General features: G+C 41.3%; 2 protein-coding genes and 1 long non-coding RNA gene across 7 annotated transcripts in view; 2 read left to right on the top strand and 1 right to left on the bottom strand.

Moving 5' to 3' along the window:
* Positions 1-392: 392 nt before the first annotated feature.
* Positions 393-14,300, top strand: LOC139634242 (uncharacterized). The gene is made up of 2 exons (XR_011693923.1): positions 393-7,010; positions 8,335-14,300. It is a non-coding gene; the product is annotated as an uncharacterized lncRNA (long non-coding RNA).
* rpl15 (ribosomal protein L15) overlaps positions 14,093-22,377 on the bottom strand; it is a 397,523-nt gene continuing 389,238 nt past the window's right edge. For 2 of the 3 annotated variants that reach the window (XM_071500581.1, XM_071500580.1), the window contains exons 2-4: positions 16,190-16,371; positions 15,944-16,080; positions 14,093-14,450 (exon numbers count right to left, since the gene is read on the bottom strand). In XM_071500581.1, the coding sequence (XP_071356682.1) occupies positions 14,145-14,450; positions 15,944-16,080; positions 16,190-16,361 (615 nt within the window). In that variant the 5' untranslated portion in view covers positions 16,362-16,371 and the 3' untranslated portion in view covers positions 14,093-14,144. Of the gene's footprint in view, positions 14,451-15,943; positions 16,081-16,189; positions 16,372-17,289; positions 17,381-22,377 lie in introns of those variants that run through there. The other variant, XM_071500579.1, reaches the window with a different exon arrangement.
* On the top strand, positions 17,860-22,360 carry nkiras1 (NFKB inhibitor interacting Ras-like 1). Of its 3 annotated transcripts, none has more exons than XM_071500587.1 (4): positions 17,860-17,976; positions 18,283-18,383; positions 18,739-18,932; positions 19,670-22,360. In XM_071500587.1, the coding sequence occupies exons 2-4, from the start codon at positions 18,290-18,292 to the stop codon at positions 19,910-19,912; spliced, it is 531 nt and encodes a 176-aa protein (XP_071356688.1). In that variant the 5' UTR covers positions 17,860-17,976; positions 18,283-18,289; the 3' UTR covers positions 19,913-22,360. The 3 variants fall into 3 exon arrangements, with proteins under 3 accessions (XP_071356688.1, XP_071356686.1, XP_071356687.1); XM_071500585.1 differs by having other exon boundaries at positions 17,863-17,976; positions 18,739-18,980; XM_071500586.1 differs by having other exon boundaries at positions 17,883-18,039; positions 18,739-18,980.

Raw genomic sequence — 22,377 nt, forward strand, 5'->3', positions numbered from 1 at the left:
GTGAAGAACTGGCTGTGCAGCGACTGTTTCGAGTAGTGATCAGCGGCAACCATGTGACCCAGTTCGTCGGCTCCTCCCTCCCGACAGCCCTGCACTGGTGTCAATGTAACCCACTGACATACTTTCACCAGTCACAGTGAACAAAGACAGTTGGCCAGCACAGACCCTGTCCAGAAAAAAGACAAGTACGTTGCAACATCATAATTATAGTACTCAACGTTGTTTGGTGTGAATCTAAATTTGTCCGTGTCCTTTTTAATAAAGGGGGGGGGGGGCAAAGGTAACTTTAAAGAAAGACGAAATATTTGGCATACCTTCTTTTTATATGCCAACTACATTCTTTTTCAAACATGCTCCATTATTTTAATCATTTAGAAAAAAATCAAATTTCCATATTTTTACATAATTTTACATTCAGTAAACCTGATTTTTTTAAAGGTGGAATGCTGCTTAGAGCTCTCACTAAACAGCAGGGAATAAGGGACTGTATGAAAATTATAGTGGGAGGGGAGTAATTTTTATTTTTCTGGAGGGAGGGCAGTCAGAGATTTGGGAAAGTCCTGTATTTATATTGCATTGTAGCCTTCCATTCATCAACGAGCTACGTCCACAAACACAACGCATGTAGATCTCATTAGTGATTATGAATTGTTCAATATCTACAGCAAAGACTTTGTTTTCCCTGGGCCTGAATAGTTGCTGCTGTAGTCTTCATCATAGCACAAAGCTGACCTGCAGTAAAGATAAATCTAATCTAAAAGTCTGAGTCCATGTGACACTTCTATTTTGTTTGTTTCAAATGTAATACAGTGAAGTTGCATTACACTACACTGATAGTATCAGCTGAACAATTTAAGTGAAAAATCGAATCTTTAGAAAATGTAATTGAACTGCAGAATATCAGTATGACCCCCTTTTGCTTTAACGACAGCATGCACTCGAGCTGCTTTGACTCCACGAGTTTGTCCAAAACCTGATGACCCATGTTGTCCCAGCATGATTTGACGATCTTTCAAAGAGCTTCTTGAGATGTCACAGAGTACTTGGCTTTCTCAGTCTTCAGGTTCTCCTATTAACCCTGTAATGCCTGACCCCAGAAATAATGGACAGAAAATTCTGATTTCTTGAATCTGGAACCTTTATTTGGCCCTTTCACAAAATTTGAAAAAAAATTTACAAAAAATTATTTGCATATAGGTTTTTCCAAATTTTATACACGATTTTACAACATACTAAAATGCAAAAAATTATGTAATTATAACTTGCTTCAACAGATTAAGTGTTCATGTTAGAAAATTACTAAAAATTTCAAAGAAAATGTCACCGCAATTTTCTTTACCTTGATCCAGTGAGTTGGGAACTATCTGAAGGTGGCCAACTTGGATCGTCCAAGTTGAATTGTTGTAGTGATAAAGGAACACCAGGGGTTGGAAGACAAATGTCAGATTGGATACAAGAGGGTTTTGAGTGAAGTTTTTACCATAAGGTGATGCAATAGGTCTCACAAATGCTTGTATCAAATTTGATGCATTTGGCATTATAGGGTTAATGATGTTCAGTGTGGTTGAGGTCAGGTGATGGAAAGTCCATGGTCATCAGGACTCCTTGATCTTCTTTGGTCTTCATGTAGTTCTTGTAAAGTTTTGAGGTGTTCGGGGTCATTATCCTGCTGCTGTATGAATCCTCCTCCACCAAGATACAAACCAGAGGGTGGAGCATGTCTCTGAAGAATGGAGTGGTACTTCTCCTTGGTCAGGGTGTAGCCAGTTTGGTGCAGGTGCTGCAGAGAAGGAAAAACAGCCCCAGACTTGAATATTCCCACAAGTCAGTTTGATACACTGCAATATCATTCTCTCTCCTGTATGCCTCCTTACATTCACCCTTCTGTTACTGCCATAGATCTTAAACTTCATCAGTAAGTAGGACTTTCCAGTCATGCACAGTGAAATGTGCAGTGAAATTATTTCTTAGCCCACCCCAAGTGTTTGACCTTGTTTCCCGCACTGAAAAGCAGTTCGGAAGCTGCTACTCGTCCTCTGAGACCACAACCAGACAGCATCTTTTTGACAGTACTTTTGCTGATTTGAGTCTTGCATTCTTTATTTAGTGAATTCTGCATCTATGATGAAGCTGCTCTTCCATCTCTCAGGGAACTAAGCTTGATGTATTGATCTTTTGATGGCGTGGTCACTTTAGGTCTGCCTGATCATGGTTTGGACTGGAAGTGTTTTAGAGTTGCACGCACTCAACCTCTCAGACACCTTTAGGCTCCGTTCACACTGCTAAGTTTTTGTTTTAAAACAGAGTTTTAAAACAAAAACCATCTCCGTCCAGACAACTGTTTTAGCTCCATATCAGAAATGATCTCCGTCCATGCTAACACACCTGAAAACACACATATACATGACCATTCATGTACACTGGGCATGTGTGAAGCTGATTGTGTACTCTGCAGTTGATAAGTTGCACAAGATACTACAAACGAGGAACAACAAAGACAGTCGTAGCGTTAAAACGCAGAATTGAACTGCACAACATCTGCTAGCGAAGACAACAAGGTAAGTGACACTTGTAATTTGTTATTGTGAATTTCCCCACTGTGGGACTAATAAAGGCTATCGTATCTTATTCATGTTGCTTTCACCGCTGGTAGTCGAGGCTGATAAGAGCCAGTTAGGGAGTGACCGTGGGTGTCTACGTCATCATTTCCAAAGGTCTCAGTTTTTGCCCATCCAGACTACAACACAACTGTGGAGTTTTCCAATTAAAACAGGGCCAGCAGCTTTTCCAAGAGTCTCAGTTTTAGGCGCTCTAGTAAACGCAGCAAAAGAGATGTGTTTTAAAACTAGAACGTAGTAATGTGGACGTAGCCTTAGTCGAGCCCTGATTTGATGCTGAGAAAGTCCCTCTTTGCTTAGAATAACAATTTGACCTCTGACACTTTCACTTAGTTCTGATGCCATTTTCCTGTCACAGTGCTACTTAGTGAGCAGTGATCTGTGGGAAACAACAGGTGAACAGTGGCTCCAAGTTGAACGAGCCACTGATGAGTAGATGAAATCCACCTGAACATAATAATAACAATAATGGAAGGGACACAACTCAAGGAAGTCTGACCCTTTTGTACAAAGGAGTTAAGTTGGTCAATACCCCAAAGTTGCTTAAATTTGATTACTGACCTTGAAATGGACCAGAGGCTCAGTCATTGGAAAACCCTTTTCCAGGTTTATGAGAAAATATGAGAGATTTTCAATGTGGACCAGATAATGTAACAACCCTGTAAATTTATGTCATGGCCTGGCCTGTCGTCAGCAGGGGCACACAGGTCACAGGTGACCCTGAGCTAAGGGGGGGCCATTCAAAGGTCACCCATTGTAAGGTTGAACCAGAGACCATTGCATGACCTTTAAGTGCGACAATTTACTCACAGATTTATATCACTGACAACATGATCTACATCTATTTATATGTAAATGTAATAATGTTCATTCTTTAACTCTTGCGCTGAATGTTTTCTACCTCAGTGTGTTGTATATTTCCAGGCAGTGCTGCTGTGGCAGCTGAGGCAGAAAGAGAGCAAGGAAGAGCAAGTGCAGCTAAAGAAGAGAGACGTGGAAGAGGAGGAGAAGGAGGAGGAGGACAGCAGCCAACGTGCTGCCATGGGAGAGCCAGCAGGGACAGAAACAACAGGTGGAACTGACAGCAAACACAGAGACAAAGGTGGGTGGTGGTGGTGGTGCTGCTGCTGAAGTGGCTGTGGATGTCCAGAGTTCCTAATGGCTTCAAAGTGAACTGGTTTGTGCCGATTGTTTTCACTTTTCTCAACACTAATCTTTTGCTCTCACACACTATTTGAGCTCCCCTGACAATTTTATGTTGCACCAGCTTGTACCTTTGACTTTGATCTGAAGAACCAGATCTTTTGAAACTCCTAAAATGAAAAATCTCTTTTCGTTATTTCATCTTCATTTTGTTCTTTGAACAATTAATGACTGCTAACTAACCTCTGAAGAACCTGGGCTCATCCAGGTAATGGAAGAAAGGATCCTATCATTTCATCATTGTATACCTTACTTGGTAGTTAATGATGAGGTTATTACTTTTATTTACTTTTGAAAGATACGCCAGCATTATTTTAGAAAATATACACTTCATCAAGCAGAAAGCAAATGCTAACAAATAAAAGCTTTGTAATTGATTCTAGTTTAGTTTAGTTTTAACTCCACACTGTGTTTTTTGCAGCCTTGCCAAAAAATCTGAGCTGCTCATGAAACAATGTAAACAGTTCTCTCGGTACATTTTAAAGTGTAACCAGTTTGTCAAAACATGACTTGTTGTTTGTTCCCAGAGGAACACACAAAGCCTGTGGTCATTTTTTTCTCCCTGTGACCTAAATTTGAAGCACAACACATTAAAGCACACTAGAGAGAATATTAATAACCCCAAAAGCTGTCTCTACTTTTATCACACAGATACAAAACTAAAGCACATTACGGTGTGAGTCTCTCTATTTCGTGCATTTTAATTATTCAAGATGAAAACAGCCATTTGCTTGCATTCACTGCCTGATCACTGTAATTCTGTTTATTTTGGCCTCAATAGGAGAACTGGCTCTCGTCTGCAAGCACTGCCGAAATCTGCTGCTGTTACTCAACAAATTCACTCATTTCCTCTGCTTTTTACTTTACATTTTTGCTATAGTGCCTTGATATACCTCATTTTTAGCAGCTCTTTGGAGATGTACTGATACAAGGCAGGATGGATCCATGCTTTCATGTTGTTGACACCAAATTCTGACCCTACATCTGAATGTCACAGCAGAAATCGAGACTCATCAGACCAGGCAACGTTTTTCCAGTCTTCTATTGTCCAGTTTTGTTGATCCTGTGTGAACTGTAGCCTCAGTTTCCTGTTCTTAGCTGACAGGAGTGGCCCCTGGTGTGGTCTTCTGCTGCTGTAGCTCATCGGCTTCAAGGTTCAACGTGTTGTAGGTTCAGAGATGCTTGTCTTGGTTGTAACGAGTGGTTATTTGAGTTACTGTTGCCTTCCTATCAGCTCGAAGCAGTCTGGCCATTCTCCTCTGACCTCTGGCATCAACAAGTCATTTTCTCCCAGAGAACTGCCGCTCACTGGATATTTTCTCTTTTTCAGACCAGTCTCTGTAAACACTAGAGATGGTTGTGCAGGAAAATCCCAGTAGATCAGCAGTTTCTGAAATACTCAAAACAGCCCGTCTGGCACCAACAACCATGCCACGTTCACAGTCACTGAAATCACCTTTCTTCTCCGTTCTGATGCTTGGTTTGAACTTCAGCAGGTCGTCTTGACCATGTCTACATGCCTAAATGCACTGAGTTGCTGCCATGTGATTGGTTGATTAGATATTTGTGTTAATGAGCAGTCGAACAGGTGTCCCTAATAAAGTGGCTGGTGAGTGTAAATAAAGTTCACTGTGGCAAAGTACAACCGTGCTATTTATTCATTGCAATGTATTTTACTTACTGAGCATTTTACAATTGCAAAATATGTGCTAGTATATGAACAACTCAGCTCAACATGAACCACTCATTAAAAAGCAAACCCCAGTACTTCTGTGAGTATGTGGACTAATGCTGATTGTACTCAAGTCTGGCACCTGACATTACTCAGGTCTACCAGTGCTGCACACAAGTCTACAAGCCTCAATCTGAGGCAAACAACATACATTTACAGCACAGCAAAACTGGGCCTGCTGTTGACAAAGGGCAGGTTATAGGCGGCTCAAACAAGATCACACACACAGGACAGCCAACTAAGTCACTATCACTGGATCTAAGACGAGCAGCCAACACACTAGTAGCCATAAAAGTAACATCATGAGGTGAACAAATACCACAAAAACCAAACTGAGCAAATGTTACTGCATTTACGACAAAACAGTAACACGGGTGACCAAGAGTTGGCCAAAAGTGGAGTGTTACAGCCACAAACCAAAAAAATCTCACAAGTAGACCTAAGCTGCTGTGCACTGTGCAAAAGTACAAGAGGAACAAGCAGGAGAGGGGCACCCCAACCCCTACCTGCCTACCAAGATGGCTAACTCACCTAGCTAGTCTTCAGTGTGGGCAGCAGAGCCAAGACAAAGCCTACTGCCACACTCCGGCAAAGTACACAGGTGGCGAGACTGAGTCACCCCGATGGTTACCTGATGAGGATGTTCTTAAAACAAACAGCAGCAACAACCACAAATGCTCTCAAAAAAAGAGATGACCACCAGACTAAAGTAAAGGCCACTAGGTACACACAAACATACTCACATTTACCTCACCTCATGGACATTTGATCGCGGACGAGCCCCCAGTTACTATGTCCCACCCTCGGGCAACTGGGACACCCAGCCCTGAAAGCTCTGTAGAGCTGAGGAGAACTGGCAGCAGAGTCAGGTGACAAGTTTCTGTGCATTTGTCAAACGACTCCTTTCATATTACACATAATCCTCTGATCCAACTCAAGCTTGATGTCTGATGTTCAGTTGTTATGCTTGGAGTTACAAAGCTTTTGAAACGCTAAAGCTTGACTTGAACAATTTATTGCTTTAAAATCTAGCAACAGCTGTTTCCTTTAACCTACTAATTGAAGCATTTACTTTCACCCAGCAGTGCACAGTAATACATTTTGCAGTGGTTTGTTTTATATTATGGATCATGGAAGATAACTAAACTTGAGAGTGGATACTGTTTAAATGATCCAGTTCTGAGGCTCAGTGTCATGAGGCTCTCGAGTTTTTCTCCCCCACACTAAATTCTTACTGGGTTACCATGACACAGTAATGCTTCCCTCCTCTCTGTCTCCAAACAGCAGGCAGGACTTGGCCAGAGCTTCGCACAAAGATGCAGCAGCAGACGTTTCCTAAAGCACTCTCAATCCCGGCTAATGTTTCCTCAAAGAGATGAAGCCTTTCAGGAGCAAGCAATCCCACGCGTTAACTATCCTGTTCTCCACTTTCCTTCTGTGGGATTCTTACAGACCAGGTCAGGAGTTACTGCTACCCCACAGACTGATGCATGGGCAGACAATAGCCAGGGAGTAATGTGAGAGATGACCCTTGTTTTCACTCCACCCTTCCATGTTCTCAGTTGACCTGCTCAGGGAAATGCTGTTTTAGCTAAGGACTGGGAAATGTTGCCACTGTGACACAGTTAATTATTTCAACAGTAGTTAATATAATATAAAGTTTATAATGATACTAAACAACTAAATCTAGTGACACAAACAACACATACAATTGGAAAGGAAATGTTTGAAAATATACATCTGTTTGGTTTGAATAACTTGGTGTAATTACTGTGGCTTCAGAGCCTTCAGATGCTGATTTTTGCACATTTTATTGTGTTGTAAATCTAATTTTAAACAGCTTAAACATTTTTGCTTATCAATCTACACTCAATAACCCAGAATGACAAAGTGAAAAAATGAAAAACTTTTTGCAAATGTATTGAAAAGCAAAAACTGAAATCTCTTATTTACAAAAGCAGTCACAGCCTTTGCTGATTGGGGTGTGTGACAGATTAAATGGAACTGATCAGACACAGTTTAGAAAGCCACAGGTGCCACAACTCACACTCCATGTCAGGACAAATACAAAGCCATGAAGTCCAGGGAACTCTCTGTAGAGCTCAGTGATGAAACTGTGGCTGGCATACATCAGGGCAAGAATATAAAACCATTTCTAAACTTTTCTAAAACTATTTCTAAAGGTAAGTGATAGGAGCATTTAGAGCATTTATTGTGAAATGGAACAACCAGGACTCTTCCTTGAGTTGGCTGTCCAGCCAAACTGAGTAACGGAGCAAGAAGGGTCTTTGTTACTAACATAGTCACTCTTGCAGAGAAGCCAGCTGTAGGGCATGCAGCCCCCATGGAGTTCACTGAAAATACTCAGGAAAAATATTCTCTGATCTGATGAGACAAGTTTGGGCAGAACTCCAGACACTGCGTAGTGAACACCAGGCAGAGCTCATCAACAGGCTAATACCATCCTCACAGTGCAGCATGGTGGGGGCAGCATCATGCTCTGGCCTCTCAGCAGCAGGCACAGGTCAGAGCTGAGGCGAGGATGAACGCAGAAAGGTCCTTGAAAACCTGCTCCTAAATAAGAAATTCATAATGTAATATTGTCACTACTGTCATATTTGTGAGCTTCCTGCTGTGAAAATCAGGCTGAACACATCTGGAAACATCATAGTTCAAAATACAGTGGCTCAAACCAATATGGTTCAAACTACTGTGGTACAAACAACATAAGACAGTCTTGGGAAAATGTTGGTTAACGCTAACTTCTGTTGTTGTGTACAGGAAACAGAGCCCAGGCAGGAGTCTCTGAAAAGTAATGATCTACCGCTGCAGCCCAACACAGGACGTGTGTGTGTGTGTGTGTGTGTGTGTGTGTGTGTGTGTGTGTGTGTGTGTGTGTGCACCCAGTTTTTTTCAAGATTGGAGGATGATGACAGTGAAACAGCAAAACTACACATTTTTTTAATATTTATTTGAGTATGTGTTGATACTAGGTCTTTCCTTTCAGAGAAACTGAAAGTTAAGAAACTGAAGTCTTTGTGGTTTATTCAAGCGTAACATTTTGCTGAAGAGATGAAGCAACGCATCCATCCCAGTGCGTTGAATTCAGTTTGGTATCATGGCTTTCACATCTATCTGTGTATCGATCTTATCATTTGGTCAAAATCATAATCATAAAATGCCACCTCATTCTACTTCCTCAACAGTAGAATATGCATTAAAAAAATGAATGTGCACAAAATGAAACGTGGAGTATTGGTAGCCTCAGGGATAGAGAAGCAGCCATATGAGCAGATGGTTAGGTTCCTGAGAAATATAGGTGGGGAAGATGAAAGAGCAGGTAACCTGTAAACCCTCAGTGGAGCTGCCACAGACCAGACCGTGGCTGGACTGGGCATCTTCCAAGTGTGAACATGTTTAACTATTCTTGAAGAGAGCAGTGACCACAGTAATACTACAATGGTTGAATGAATGTTGAGGAATGAGGAAAATTAGGAAAGCTGTTTGGATGTTGTTTGGCTGTTACAATAAAGAGATAATGCAGACCAAGAGGCTCACGGGCAGTTTAGGGTTTAGGCAGTTAAGTTTAGACTTAAAGGTCCATATTTTACACTTTTCCTATGTTTTAATTGAAGTGTTGATATCCATAAGAAGATATATTTGTGGTCTTAAGAACCAAAAACCATCTCAGTGTGGTTTTACATCTCCTCTCTCAGGCTTCTCTCTGGAGCTCAAGTAGCAACAGGTCAGTCAGCCAATCAGGAGAGAGGTTCCAAGCCTCTCTGTTCTATTGGCTGACTGAGTGATTCAATAAAAATATAGCAGATTTCAGGTAAACACTCAGATAAACCAAATCCTGGGTTGGACTATGGGTCCAGGTGGGCGGGGCTTTGGGCATGGCTGAGAGCAGTGACTGCTTTGTTGTGACATCACAAAGTTCCAGAAGTCCTGACGGCTGGTTTTAAGGTTCAGTTTCTGAATACAGGCTGTGTGCATTTCTCTGTGGACTGGCCCTAGACCTGCTTTGCAATAAAAACAGACATGAAAATCTCACTTTATATAATATGGGACCTTTAAATATTCATTAATACAGACAGTTACGTCCCAGAGTGATCCAGGGGAGTGGGGAAGTAACAAAATGAATAAACCGGGGAGAAAGGAAAACAGGAAACTAAGGTAAGATCGCAAATAAGGTAGTTTATTATAAAGTAAATAAGGTCAACCAAGATCCTTTAACAGAAACGCAAAATGAGCTCCAGGAAATGAGTGAAGCTGGTAACACCTGAAAAGAAAGAAAACAACCATGTTAACCACTGGCACTGACCAGGCCTCCTCAATCCTCCTACTCCAGGCTCTGATTGTGAAACCAGGTACAGTTGCGCTGATTGACCTGCTGGAAGAAAAGGGGAGGGGCTGGGGACACAACACATAAATACACATACAACACTCCGGTACGTAACGCAGACCAAATCTGAATAACAGGAATAATGTACCGCATTGCAGGTGGTCATTGGTTAAAGATTTACCTAGAATGTTTTATCACCTGCTAGAAAATATGTACGGTCAGATACTGTCAAAGTAGTTGGGTTAGGTTTTAAGAGGTGCACCTTACACTGGAAATATTCACAAAGCAGGTTTGGTTAGTAGAGAAATGGCTGCATTACTCATCCTCTCTTTGATACACCTTTATGGTATTTGTTATTTCAACCTCACAACAACCTCCCCTGACACCTGCCTGGGTACATGATGCATCAATACAGATTGATTTTCTTACTTCCTGTCTCATACTGTAGGTGTGCCTTCAAAAGAATGAAAGTGTTCCACCACTGTGCTATAGGTAAAAATACTTTTAGATAAACATGTGGAAAAAAACGTTTAACCTTTAAAACCATAGAACTAGTCTGTGGATTCCAGACAAGGCCGTGGATTAAACTAACTATAATAGACTCTGGGCAAGATTCTGAGTTTAAAACAGTGCATTGTTACTAGAATTGGTACTATTATGTGATTTCATCTGTCCTCTGTTTCAAGAGTACCTGTCAAAGTTAATGCAGGGAAAGTATAATCTTAGTATATCATTTTTTAATAGAAGGCTACCAGTGTTGTCTATTTATCTTATTGTCAATAAATTCCAAATCCAGCCTTGTTCCAACCTCGTTGTTTAGGGTCATTGTCCTGCAGACAGGTATCCAGACAGTATCCTGCCAGATTCCTTGATAAACAGTCCCCAAGGCACCAAAGCAGCCCCAAATCATGATGCTTCCTCCACCATACTTCACTGCCGGGATGACGTTATCATGTTGGTATGTGGTGCCCTTTTCACGTCATACGTACTGCTGCGTGTTCTTCCCGAACAATTGAACTTTAGTTTCAACAGTCCACAAGACATTTTCCCAGTAGTGTGCTCTTTGGGAAACGTCAGGCACACAGTTATGTATTTTTTTGGAGAGCAGTGGCTTCCTCCGTAGTGTCCTGCCATGGACGTCCTGCCTGTTCAATGTTTTGCATATAGTAGACTCATGTACAGAGATGTTAGTCAGTTCCCATGATTCCTTCAAGTATTTTACTGTTACTCTAGGTTACGTCTTTACCTCACTGAAGTCTATGTTGTGCCTTTGGAGTCATCTTGGCAGGGAGCCCACTTCTAGGGAGAGTATCCACAGTACTAAATCATCTCCATTTATAGACAGTTTGTCTGACTGTGGACTGATGAATTTCATCAAAATTTGGCACAAACATTCACTTGGACTCAAGGACAAACTGATTAAATGTTTGTGGTCAAAGGTCAAGGTCAATATGACCTCACAAAACACTTTTTAGCCATGACTCAAGACTTCACATAGCAATTATGACAAAATTTCACACAGATCGTTCATATTTTATCTGACTCCGGATAAACAGGGATGTAAACTGAAACTAGTCTGAGTCATGGAGGCATACAACCATAAATGTGCTCATGTAGACAACACAATTAAGTGATATATGCTACTCCACCCCCCCTTAGAACAATGATCTTATGATCCAATCATCATGCTCAAAACCCTTTGAGCATGATGTGAAATTGGAACCATATCTCGTGGATTCAGTGACTGTAGAACATATTGTCTCTCAGCGTGAATTCTGGCTTTTGTTTTCAGAGCTGGCTTCAATCCAAGGATATACTGTTGCCCTCTCTAAAAGTGATGTCTTTTAAAGCTGGAGTACTTACAAATGACAAAAACCTGGATTTTCTGGTAAACGTTTGGTCCAAATCAACATATTGAAGAATTAATTCAATCTACAGTATATGTAAAATCTCTTCAGCGTATGAGAGACAGAAAAGCTGTGAAACATGTTATTTGATTGGACTGCTGCATGAATAGGAGCCTTGCTCTTAGGTAACTTATTCTAATTTCATGCTTTAAGCATATACTTTCCTTTTTTTATATTAATATTCGGCTTAATGCTTCAGTGGCCAGACAAGGTCATATCCTGTGTAACTCCTAACACAATTGTACTACTCCAAGAAATACTCTAATACTCTTTTCATGGGATTTACTGACAATAAAGAGAAACCTAGAGAACGACCAGCTGTGTCCTATAGTTTACAGAGCTGATAGTTGCCCCCGTGACAAATGTAAAGTCTTAAAAACTTCACACCCGAACACCTCTAAGATTACACCTTTCCCAGAATACACATCAACTCACATCACTATGACTCCTATGCTAGTATACATCACCACAGACTCCCTTTGTAACACCTAAAAAATGGCTGAAGGTTTAGAAGTAGGTCAGTCGTTACAAAGAACAAAAGGGTCCAGATTGGGTTTCTTCCAGTGGTCAGGCTATGAAATGCCTGCAGGTGAATCAGCCTGTGGATGAGGAATTAGTTATGGTGGGTTTTAGTGCCTATGAGAGGGGGGATCACTTCAAGAAAGCACCATGAGGATTTCATGTGAGGAATACTGCTCTCTACTTGTGTAGATGGTTGGAGGTAACTCAGCTGGAGTTTGATGTCCTAGTTTTTCCTTTTCTTAAAAAAACTGGAAGTGTCACACTTGTGAGGTGAGACTTCAGTGGCATGGTTGGACGTATGGGGACAGGTGTAGACAACTGTCAGCTGTGAGAACTTAGATAGACAGGTGTGTCTTTCCAAGTCATGTCCAATTAGCTGAATTCCCCACAGCTGGAAACAAATCAAGGTGTAGCAACATCAGATGATCAAGAGAAATAAGAGGCACTGAAGCTAAATATCATGTGTCACAGCAAAGGGTCTGAATACATATGTCTATGTGATATTTCAGTTTTTCCTTTTTAATAAATTTGGCAGAAAAAAGAAGTCTAAACTTCTGTTTTTGCTTTGTCAGTAAGGGGAATTGAGTTTAGCCTGATTGAGGAAAACTATATTTTTCAATTTTGGTATAAGACTGCAACATAGCAAAATGTGAAAAGTTGAAGGGGTCTGAAGACTTTCTGAATGCACTGTATGTTTCTGCTAACTACAGCCTGACCTTTCTATTTCGGATGTTGTTCCTGTGGTGAATCCTGAGGTTATGGTCATGAAGTCGCCTTTTGATAGTTGTCAGGGAAACATGTATGTCTAACCTGGACATCAGTGGCTTGCTGTGCAGTCATACAAGGTTCTGTTGAACTACTCAAATTAAAGCTTTGGTACCTTAATATAGTTTGTACAATCCAGTCTCAAGAACTGTGGAAATACTTATTATCTGGACTGTATATACAGGAAGTGCTACTTCCATTTGAATGGGACCCCACTGTGCTTCATAGGCAGGAACTGCACTGATTGTAATGTATGGCTACAATGCATTAATTGATTGAAAGAAGTTAATTGATATTTCTGACCATATTCAGTGTTGCACTTCATATTATTGAGGTTAAAAAACACAGTTTCTTGTTAAATTTAAAAAGCCAGGGTTTTATGACTCAACGATATTGTGAGCATTGGTCTTTACATCCTAACTGGAAAATAGATGAATGTATGAGTTAGTTGTAGGCTTGCAGTTGCATTTTATGGATTTGAGAGAAACTATACACTTTGATCTGGCATTTCAGTTTGTCTCATTCTGATGGATCACATTCTCTCTCCTATTAAAATCCTTGGAAAGCTTTAGTCAATTTATTGTAGAAGATTTAATACTGGTAGAAACGTTTTGTTCAACTTACTTGATAACTGCTTCACTGGAATTTACTCACAGGTGTTTCCACTTATAGCTGGTTGATCTGGTCTAAGTTGGAAGAAGCATTAGTCTTAATTGTTTGAGGTCACTGATGTCTGTGTACTAATGAAGATGGTCAAGATGTCCTGCCCTCACAGATGTAACCACCAGAGAATGAGAAAGGGGAAGGGAGCATAATCCAGCAGTCTCAACCAGCCCTCAGTCCTGATAGGAGCTCCAATCAGCTGTTAGTGATGATTACTAAAGATTATTCAAACTTTTTTTATTCACAGGTGGTATGAGGTGTCAAACCCAAAACAGAATAAGTCCTGTTTAAAAAGGTAATATTCTAACAACTGGAAGAAACACACCAGACAGTACTGTCACCATAAAAAGGGCTGTTTATTTGCTTAATGTACAGATGTGTGACACGCTCTAACGATAGCGGTGCAGCTGCAGGGTGTTGCGCCTCTTCCAGGCTGCACGGCGAGAGCCACCAATGGTCAGGTGGAACTTGTGGCCCTTGCCCAGGCCACGGCTCTTCTTTCCTGCAGATGTCAGGCCACGCATCTCTCTGTGCTTGTGCACAGCCTTTGTGATCCATTGGGTGTCTGGGTTGCGTCTGACGGCCTTGTGGAAGGGGTCGACCAGAATCACCTCGAAGAACTTGTAGGTTGAGTCCTCGCCCACCCAGTAGGAGTTCAGCACTCGCAGGGCTCCGCAGTGACGGCCAGCACGCTCCTGGGAATGAAAATATAAAACAAGTCTGAGTGAATTATTCTGACTTGCTTGATTATTATTAAAATCAATGCTGTGTGATGATTACAAAAATAAACACCAAAAATGACACAAACACCACTAATATTTACCAACCCTTCCGTCTGATCAACATTAAAGGGAAGAGAAGCAAAATCTAACAAAGGCAAATCCAGCTTCCTGTCTATAATAGACACCTTTGAAGATGCTCATGTGAACTATGCTGAATGTACATTTTCTCATGAAAAACACTGAATGTGTTTGGTTTTAGTGTCTTCCTCAGGTGCTCATCCAGGATGCAGGACTGTCACTGGACATTAGGAATATTCCAGTGACTCTGGATCAGAACCAGGCTTCTTGCTGGGTTGATTCCATGGTCAGCAGCCCCAATGAATTTTTCAAATGAATGTGAATTGAGTATTCAAGTAAAAGCCAGTGCACCAACAACAGAGATGGAGGAGCTGATATTTGCTTCACTTCAAATCTCATCAAATCTACTGTGCAAATGACCTAATGATCTACTAAAGGGCATGAGCTGCAATCAGTGTTTGCCTGGGTGGCCTGGGCAATAAGACAGACCATACATCTTTCTGAGAGACTGCAGCCACATGTGATAAGACCACTCTCAAGCAGTCTGGGCATTTAAAAAAAAAAAAAAACACAGAAAAGGTCATGTCCTCCAAATGAGTGGAAAGACTTTTGCAGAATGTACTCTGACATAGCAGGAAAAGGCTTTAACATTAACAAGAGTTTAACTGAATCAAGTGTCTCAGTGATTCCCATTAGTGAGGCAACATGTACAATACCAATCCTCAGAACTGGTACAACTATATCCAATGCAGCCATTAACATTTCCACCTGTGCTTGGAAGCCACACATCTAAATAAAAGTTTACGTTTTATACAGAATTCATTGACACTTTTTTTTGCCAGTGTTAGAATGATTTCCCAAAGTCTAAGGTGGTCTCTTCATCTTCAATGTTTTATCTGAGCAACAGTTCAAACCCAAAGATCTTTGGTTTACTCAAGATTTATATTTTATCATGACCCTCTAAGTCAGTGTGTGCTTTACAGAGCAGCTCTGGTTAAAGAGAACAGGGGGCAGGTGCTTTGACATGAGCAAACCTTATGGTCTTGAATGGTTTCTAGGAAAGTAAATCTTTTAACCATTGCAATCCAGCCATCACTATAATTTGTTGTCATTACCAACAATCAAAACTGACTGCTGCGCTCCCAAACAAAGAGTTATATTTAACAATAATGACAAACCACCATTTGCAGTTTTTAAAAACGATGCTCCCACACTCCAAACTTGTTATGTAAGCATTTGCAATCACAGCAGGCAACGTGCAAATCCATCTGTGGTGGAGTACACACTGAACATCCAGGGTTCATGTGTAGCACTGACAAACCAGCAAAGACATAAATCTGTTTCTTCTAACCTTTAAGCTGCAGTCTAATTAGTGAAGATGACCGTACCTCAGCAGTGGACTGCAAGCTGCGGGCGAACTTGATCTGGTTGACGCCATGGTGCACTGGCTTGCCATAGGTGGCACCCTTGGGCACGGGGCGTTTGCGGCCTCCACGGCGCACACGAACACGGTAGACTACGTATCCTGTTGGAATCAAACAAAAAACGTGATCAGTAAACCAGACAAAGATGAAGACAGCTTACATATGTGCAGGTGTAAGTACAAAAATAAAAAAACTGGGCTCAGCACTCACCCTGCTTGGCTTTGTAACCCAGCCTACGGGCCTTGTCAGGTCTGGTGGGTCTAGGGGCACGGTGGAGGTTGGACAGCTGACGGTACTGCCAGCAGCGGACACGGAGCAGGAAGCGCATCACATCGGACTGCTTCTTGCGCCATAACTCCTGCATATACCTATATGCTCCCATGTTGACTTATCTGTGGAGAAGGAACATCAGTCATATAAGTCAGCACATCTTTCATATAAATTCTCAGCTCTTTGATATATGATGACAAGATGCAATTCAAAAATCCACAATATGAGATTAATGTTGATCAAAATGCTGCCAGCATCTGCAAATGAACCTGAAACAATGTGAGCCTCCTAAGCTAAGCAACACTTTCAGACATGATGCTGGAACAGCTTTCAATCATGCAAGCTCTCTCCAAACAAAACAAAAGCCAACTCAGGTTTTAAGATAATCTGCTTCCTCGGAGATCCAAGGCAATTTAAAACGTGAAACTCTCGGGTCCTGACACATGGTTCAGGACCCAACACATTCGGAGGCGTGAAGCCATTCCGTTCCCCTGCTTCAACACAGCCATGATTACTTCTGTTGACTGGTTTAAATACACGGAACACATGTCGACTGAGGAGTCCACCGTACAAGAAAACACCGAAAACATATAAGGTGAAAAAGTACAGTAGCCCACGCATGTTAAGAAACCGACTAGAAATGAAATCAAGCATGCTAATGTTAGCCGCTTAGCCTAGCATTCCTCCCTTCACCGGTGTCGTTTTGTTTTACCACAGAAATAAACTGTATTAATCGGTTTAAATGGATTAAAACACGAAGACTATGGATTTTACGCAAACAACAAAATATCATGGCAACAACACATCGGTTTTCTACTGCGGCCGGCAGTGTCAAAGGCTAACGGATCGACTGCATCTCAGCACAGTTCAAACAGGGCTATAGTTAGTGTTTTTAATAACGTTAGTCAAAAAATAATCAAGGCGTGTGGATCGTTAATAAGTCTCCAAACAACGTCCTGATTCAGAAAGACAGATGAAGTACATAAAAGATGATTTGAATGGATTGCGTTTTGTACTAAAGCATAGAAACACTCGCTTACATGATGGCGTACCAGCCGGAAAGAGAGAGCGTACGTACCCAGCATGCCTTATGAAAACGATAGTGACGCATTTCCTTTGTGGTGCTCATGGGAAATGTATTCTTCATTGTTTTTTTTGTTTTTGTTTGTTTTGTTTTGTTTTTTTTTTACTTTCCACTCCTTCGACACTACTTTCTATACATTTCAATTAAAACAAATAATTTAATAACATTATAGAGTCTAGACACTAACTGAAACAATTGAAATACTTGTAGAAGTGGCATTAGATGTGTGTTTTGATCCAAACAAAAAAAAAAACAGCAATGCTGACTGAAATTTTTACTGTATATCTGTCCACCTGCTTTTACTGTCTTATTTGATTAACTGATCCACTGTGATTTATCGTGTAAAAATTACAAGTACTGTTACACAGCATCAACAATGAGAGTAATGATTAACAAAAATTAATTCTATGTGCATGTAAATATTATATCATAACTTTTAGCGAATAGTATTACAAAATATATTCTATAGCATAAGATTATTATGAATATAATATAGGAAACAAAACAAACGTCGTCTTTATTATTATAGTGAATTCCGTCGGTCACGCATGCGCAGTGACAAGAGAAGTCTAGCAGAGCAGAATGGATACTTTGGCTGTGATGTTTCATACTTGATAAACAGATAGTTATTCACCTAATTCACGTAAGGACCTGACCTGAATGTACTGTTATATAACTAACAGTGTTCGCAGCTGGACTGTTATCGGTGTGTTTACACGACGCAGAATGAGTTGCTACAGTTAACCCGTTAGCTAGCCTGGCTAAACCGTAGACTGTATTAAAAGAGAGCGTAACAACAAAATGCTGTCACATGGAGCCAATGCTAAGGATACGATCGTACAGTTGATTTGGCTGTTTTCGCTGGGTCATTGTCAGCGTTAACGTCATTACAGGATGTCCATCAGACGAGGCTGTGCGCGGTGTGATGTTTTGTGTTCATGCGTTGCAGGCTCGAAATGGGGAAAGGCTGTAAGGTGGTGGTGTGTGGCCAGGCAGCAGTGGGAAAAACTGCCATTTTGGAGCAGTTGCTGTATGGAAATCACACTGTAGGTAAGAAATGCACCTGGAATGACGCGAGAACATTACACCGTGACACCTGTGTACATACATTCATATAATGATGTTAGTGTGGGAGGTTTATCTGGCTCACACGCAGATCAACAGTGATCTGGATAGTCAACACTTTGGTTAACTGCAGGTGTGTAATATGAGGATCCAATCTTTTATTTTCTATTAATCTGATATCAATTACGTAAGGTATGGTCATATTTAATGATGGTGTTCAGGGCTTCCCACAGTACTTTGACTCCTGTTTCAGATAATAATTCAGCTGCAATATTGTTTTATTGCTATGGTCAGCTGAAAGTCTGTTTTCTGAATTGGTCGCGTCATCTGTTTTTTCCAGGCTCTGAGTCTAGTGAGACACAGGAGGATGTGTATGTGGCCTCAGTGGAAACTGACCGCGGTGTGAAGGAGCAGCTGAGGCTCTACGACACCAAGGGCCTCCACGATGGACAAGACCTCCCCAAGCACTACTACTCAGTGGCTGACGGCTTCGTACTTGTTTATAGTGTTGACAGCTTGGAGTCTTTCAAGAAGGTGGATGTTCTGAAGAAAGAAATAGACAAATCCAGAGATAAAAAAGAGGTGCAACTGGTTACCATTCTAATATGTGCTGTCATCTTTCTTGCAGAGAATTTTCTTACTCTGCTCAGATTGTGTTGCTGCATATTGTATTAGTAAATGTCCACATCGCGTAGAACGTCGTGTAAGAAATATGAAACATTCGGTCTAACGTCTACCTTCTACTCACTGTCGTCCCATTTCCAGTCGTGCAGCTGCACAGTCTTCCCTCTGTGAATGGTGTAAACAAACAGACTCTGGACTGAAATCAGGAATTGAGATATGTCAAGACCAAGGTTCTCAGTTTGAGAGCTTATAATTCACTTTCATTCATATGGGTGAATTCCCTTGGCATGTAGGCCATATAGATAGCAAGGTCACTGAAAACAGGTTGCCCAATGCCCTAACAGCTAATATACTGTGCCTCCCTTTGCTCTACACAAGATGTTGGAAACTTTCCCTTGAGATTCTGGTTCACGTTGATATGATTACATCAGTCATTTTTTCTAGATTTGTCAGCTGCACATCTCAGCGTGTGTCCATTTGTATGGAAATATGAATTTCACTAAATATGGAGATACATGGTTTTCAGGGTATTTCAGCTACATGGTTGGGTTATGTTTTCTCCATACAGCTAAGTGCATAGTGCGGATCATCTTCGATCTTTGAAAAAGGCATTGGATTTGGTTCACGTGTGTCCCTTGTGTTCCCAGGTGACGGTCATAGTGCTTGGGAACAAGACAGACCTGCGGGAGCGTCGCCAGGTGGACCAGGAGGTCGCGCAGCAGTGGGCGCGAGGCGAGAAGGTAAAGCTGTGGGAGGTGACGGTGACCGAGCGCAACTCGCTGATTGAACCCTTCACTCAGCTGACCAGCCGCCTCACCCAGCCCCAGAGCAAATCTTCCTTCCCTCTGCCAGGGCGCAAGAGCAAGGGCACGCCGTCTAATGACATGTGAACCTCCTCTCTGTTAATGACAGGCTACATTCACCTCATGTGGGAAAAACCAGTAGGACAACGTGGGTAGATTTACCCATGAGAGCAGCAATTATAGCAACAAGACTTTAATTTGCTGCTCTGTACATTTGACCAATTTACACACATTCATTCACATGTGTGCAATGTTGACGTCATTCTGAAGGAGCAGTGCAGCGTTTTGGGAAGCACACTTGTCCGCTTTCTTTTTGAAGGTGAGATGAGAAGATCATATAATGGCGGTGTGTTGGAACAGAGCTGGAGTCAAGGTGTCGATCCTTTGACATGAAAAAATGTTGCACACCAACACATGTAAATTAACACTAATTAAGATTTTATATCGCGCTTGTTTAATTCGTGCACACATAAATGTTAAGACGACACTTGATTTTTAGACGCAGTTACATGCTGGAACTTGCTCTTACCAAAGAGCAGGTCAGTCCTCTGCCCAGCGCCTCTGTCCAACATGTCCAGCTACAGTGCTTCTCTCCTGATACAATCGCTCAGCACAGGCTCTTGTGCTGTTCTGTCTACAAGCTTGATGGTGCTAAACCAGACAGCAACACTGTGGCGACTGTCTGCTGCTTGCTGGAGTCTTGCCATCACAGTGAGGTTGCCAAGTTTGGGCCGGTACAGACACTAAAATCCATGCTCACCAACCATATCTGGCAACCCAGACATTGCACAAATATGCGGGGCGCATGGATAAACTGTGGTTTATCAATAAATAATTCCAGCATCCAGTCAGTTTCCACTTTATTAGTACAGTAACCCTGCTAGGATACCTGCCTTTACAAAGTTTGTGCAGAGGTTCTTACTGACACGTGTACCTGAATTTACACATCTGCGACAGTATCAACAAAATACACATTGATAGAGGTAGACTTCAAGGCCAAACAGCTGTATTGCATTAGACTGTACAGTTGAACCTAATAAAGTGGACACAAATTGTTTTTTTTTTTTACATCTCTGTTGATGTGTGGGATAAACACAGGACTGAGCTTCAGAGGTGTTGGCGAAGTCTTAAACTTTCAAAATGGAAAAAATCATTTTTATTACTATCTAATTATTCATGTATTCATTTGACTTTCTTCTTAATACTAATGGTAAAAAAAAACAAGTCCTGACACCAGCTGCACACGTAGCACACAGACATGAGTCGTTATCAATCTTCTCATCTCACTCTGACAAAGACGTAAAGAAGCGTTTTCCACAGACCTTCCAGAAACATTTCATCTTTTACAGCAGATCAAACATCAGTGTCAACCACAGACATCTGTAACCAGTGAATGAAAGCTTTTCCACTCAGTGTGCTCAACATTTCAGTGTAGTCAGCCCTTTATTGATGGGAAAATGTCATAAAAAGCATTTTAGTACCACATGTCTGAGACAACCCAAACTCAGAACTTGTAGATCTTCACATTTGAGTAATGATGGTGAAATGACGCACTCTGTCCACTGCTCTCTTCACTTCAAATGTCGGTATCATTCCAAGTTTAAGGATGTATTATGTAGCAACAATAGTACAATGCTGATGTACCCATGTGTACATTTAGAGAGTTATTACCTTCCTGTCATCAGCAGCGAGGACATGAAAACGCACAGTCCACCTGTGATGTATTTATGCACTGCAGAAAAGTCTGCGTTTTGACCCTCATTTCTTACATTGGATTTGTACTGGGAATGCATCTGCTCATGAGCAGTGCAGGCAGGGGGAATGATTGCAGCAGCCTTTAACTCTATAGAGTTGCACTAAAACAGACCAGAGAAACCTGAAACTGTCCTGTGAGCCTCGGCTCACAGGACAGTTTCAGTGTTGACTGGATAAATACTGAGACTCACAGTATTTTCAAACAGGAGTTGTGTACCTAAACTGTTATTTCCCACCTGGTGTGAATGCAGCATTGATCCTCTGTCCTCTGTCAGGACTCAGCTAGCCTTTATCCATTTGTCCCTTTCATTGATTAAATACAGCTTGGCAGCAATAATATTCATGGTACAACCTTTACTTGTGATGTATTTTATTATGTCTATCTGACATTAGTTGCACTCCAGTGTGTCGTCCAGCCAATATAATCCCACAGGGCTACAGTTAAAGCTGTGTGTGTGTGTCTGTGTGTGCGCGTGCGTGTATGTAAGCGCAAGTCTTTTTAACAGTAGAAATCAGTATCGAGAAGAAATATTTATTTTTTAACTAATTTATTTTTGTCACTTTAATGAGCCACATTCCTTGACTTTTTGAAAATGGATGATCTGCGCTGTCCCGTGTCCGTAATGTCTCAGAGTAAAAACATTTCATGTGCTGCTAGTAGAGCAGAGGTAGAGAGATCCAGACCTGCACTCTGTAGAATCACACTAACGCTAAATTATTCTGTGCTCTGTAATATGTCTTAAGATATGCTGAATAAAATAAAGCCTCTTCGTATTAAAATGCTCTCAAAACTTTAT

Source organism: Trachinotus anak, unplaced genomic scaffold, assembly GCF_046630095.1.
Source record: "Trachinotus anak isolate AG129_WGS33_773 ecotype Australia unplaced genomic scaffold, CSIRO_AGI_Tana_v1 ptg000016l, whole genome shotgun sequence".
NCBI classification, from domain to species: Eukaryota; Metazoa; Chordata; class Actinopteri; order Carangiformes; family Carangidae; genus Trachinotus; species Trachinotus anak.

Bases quoted from the DNA above. Each gene is read 5' to 3' on its own strand.
- nkiras1 (XM_071500585.1), top strand. From the start codon at position 18,290: ATGGGGAAAGGCTGTAAGGTGGTGGTGTGTGGCCAGGCAGCAGTGGGA. The intron at 18,384-18,738 runs GTAAGAAATGCA...TGTTTTTTCCAG, and splicing joins GTATGGAAATCACACTGTAG to GCTCTGAGTCTAGTGAGACA. The intron at 18,981-19,669 runs GTGCAACTGGTT...TTGTGTTCCCAG, and splicing joins AATCCAGAGATAAAAAAGAG to GTGACGGTCATAGTGCTTGG.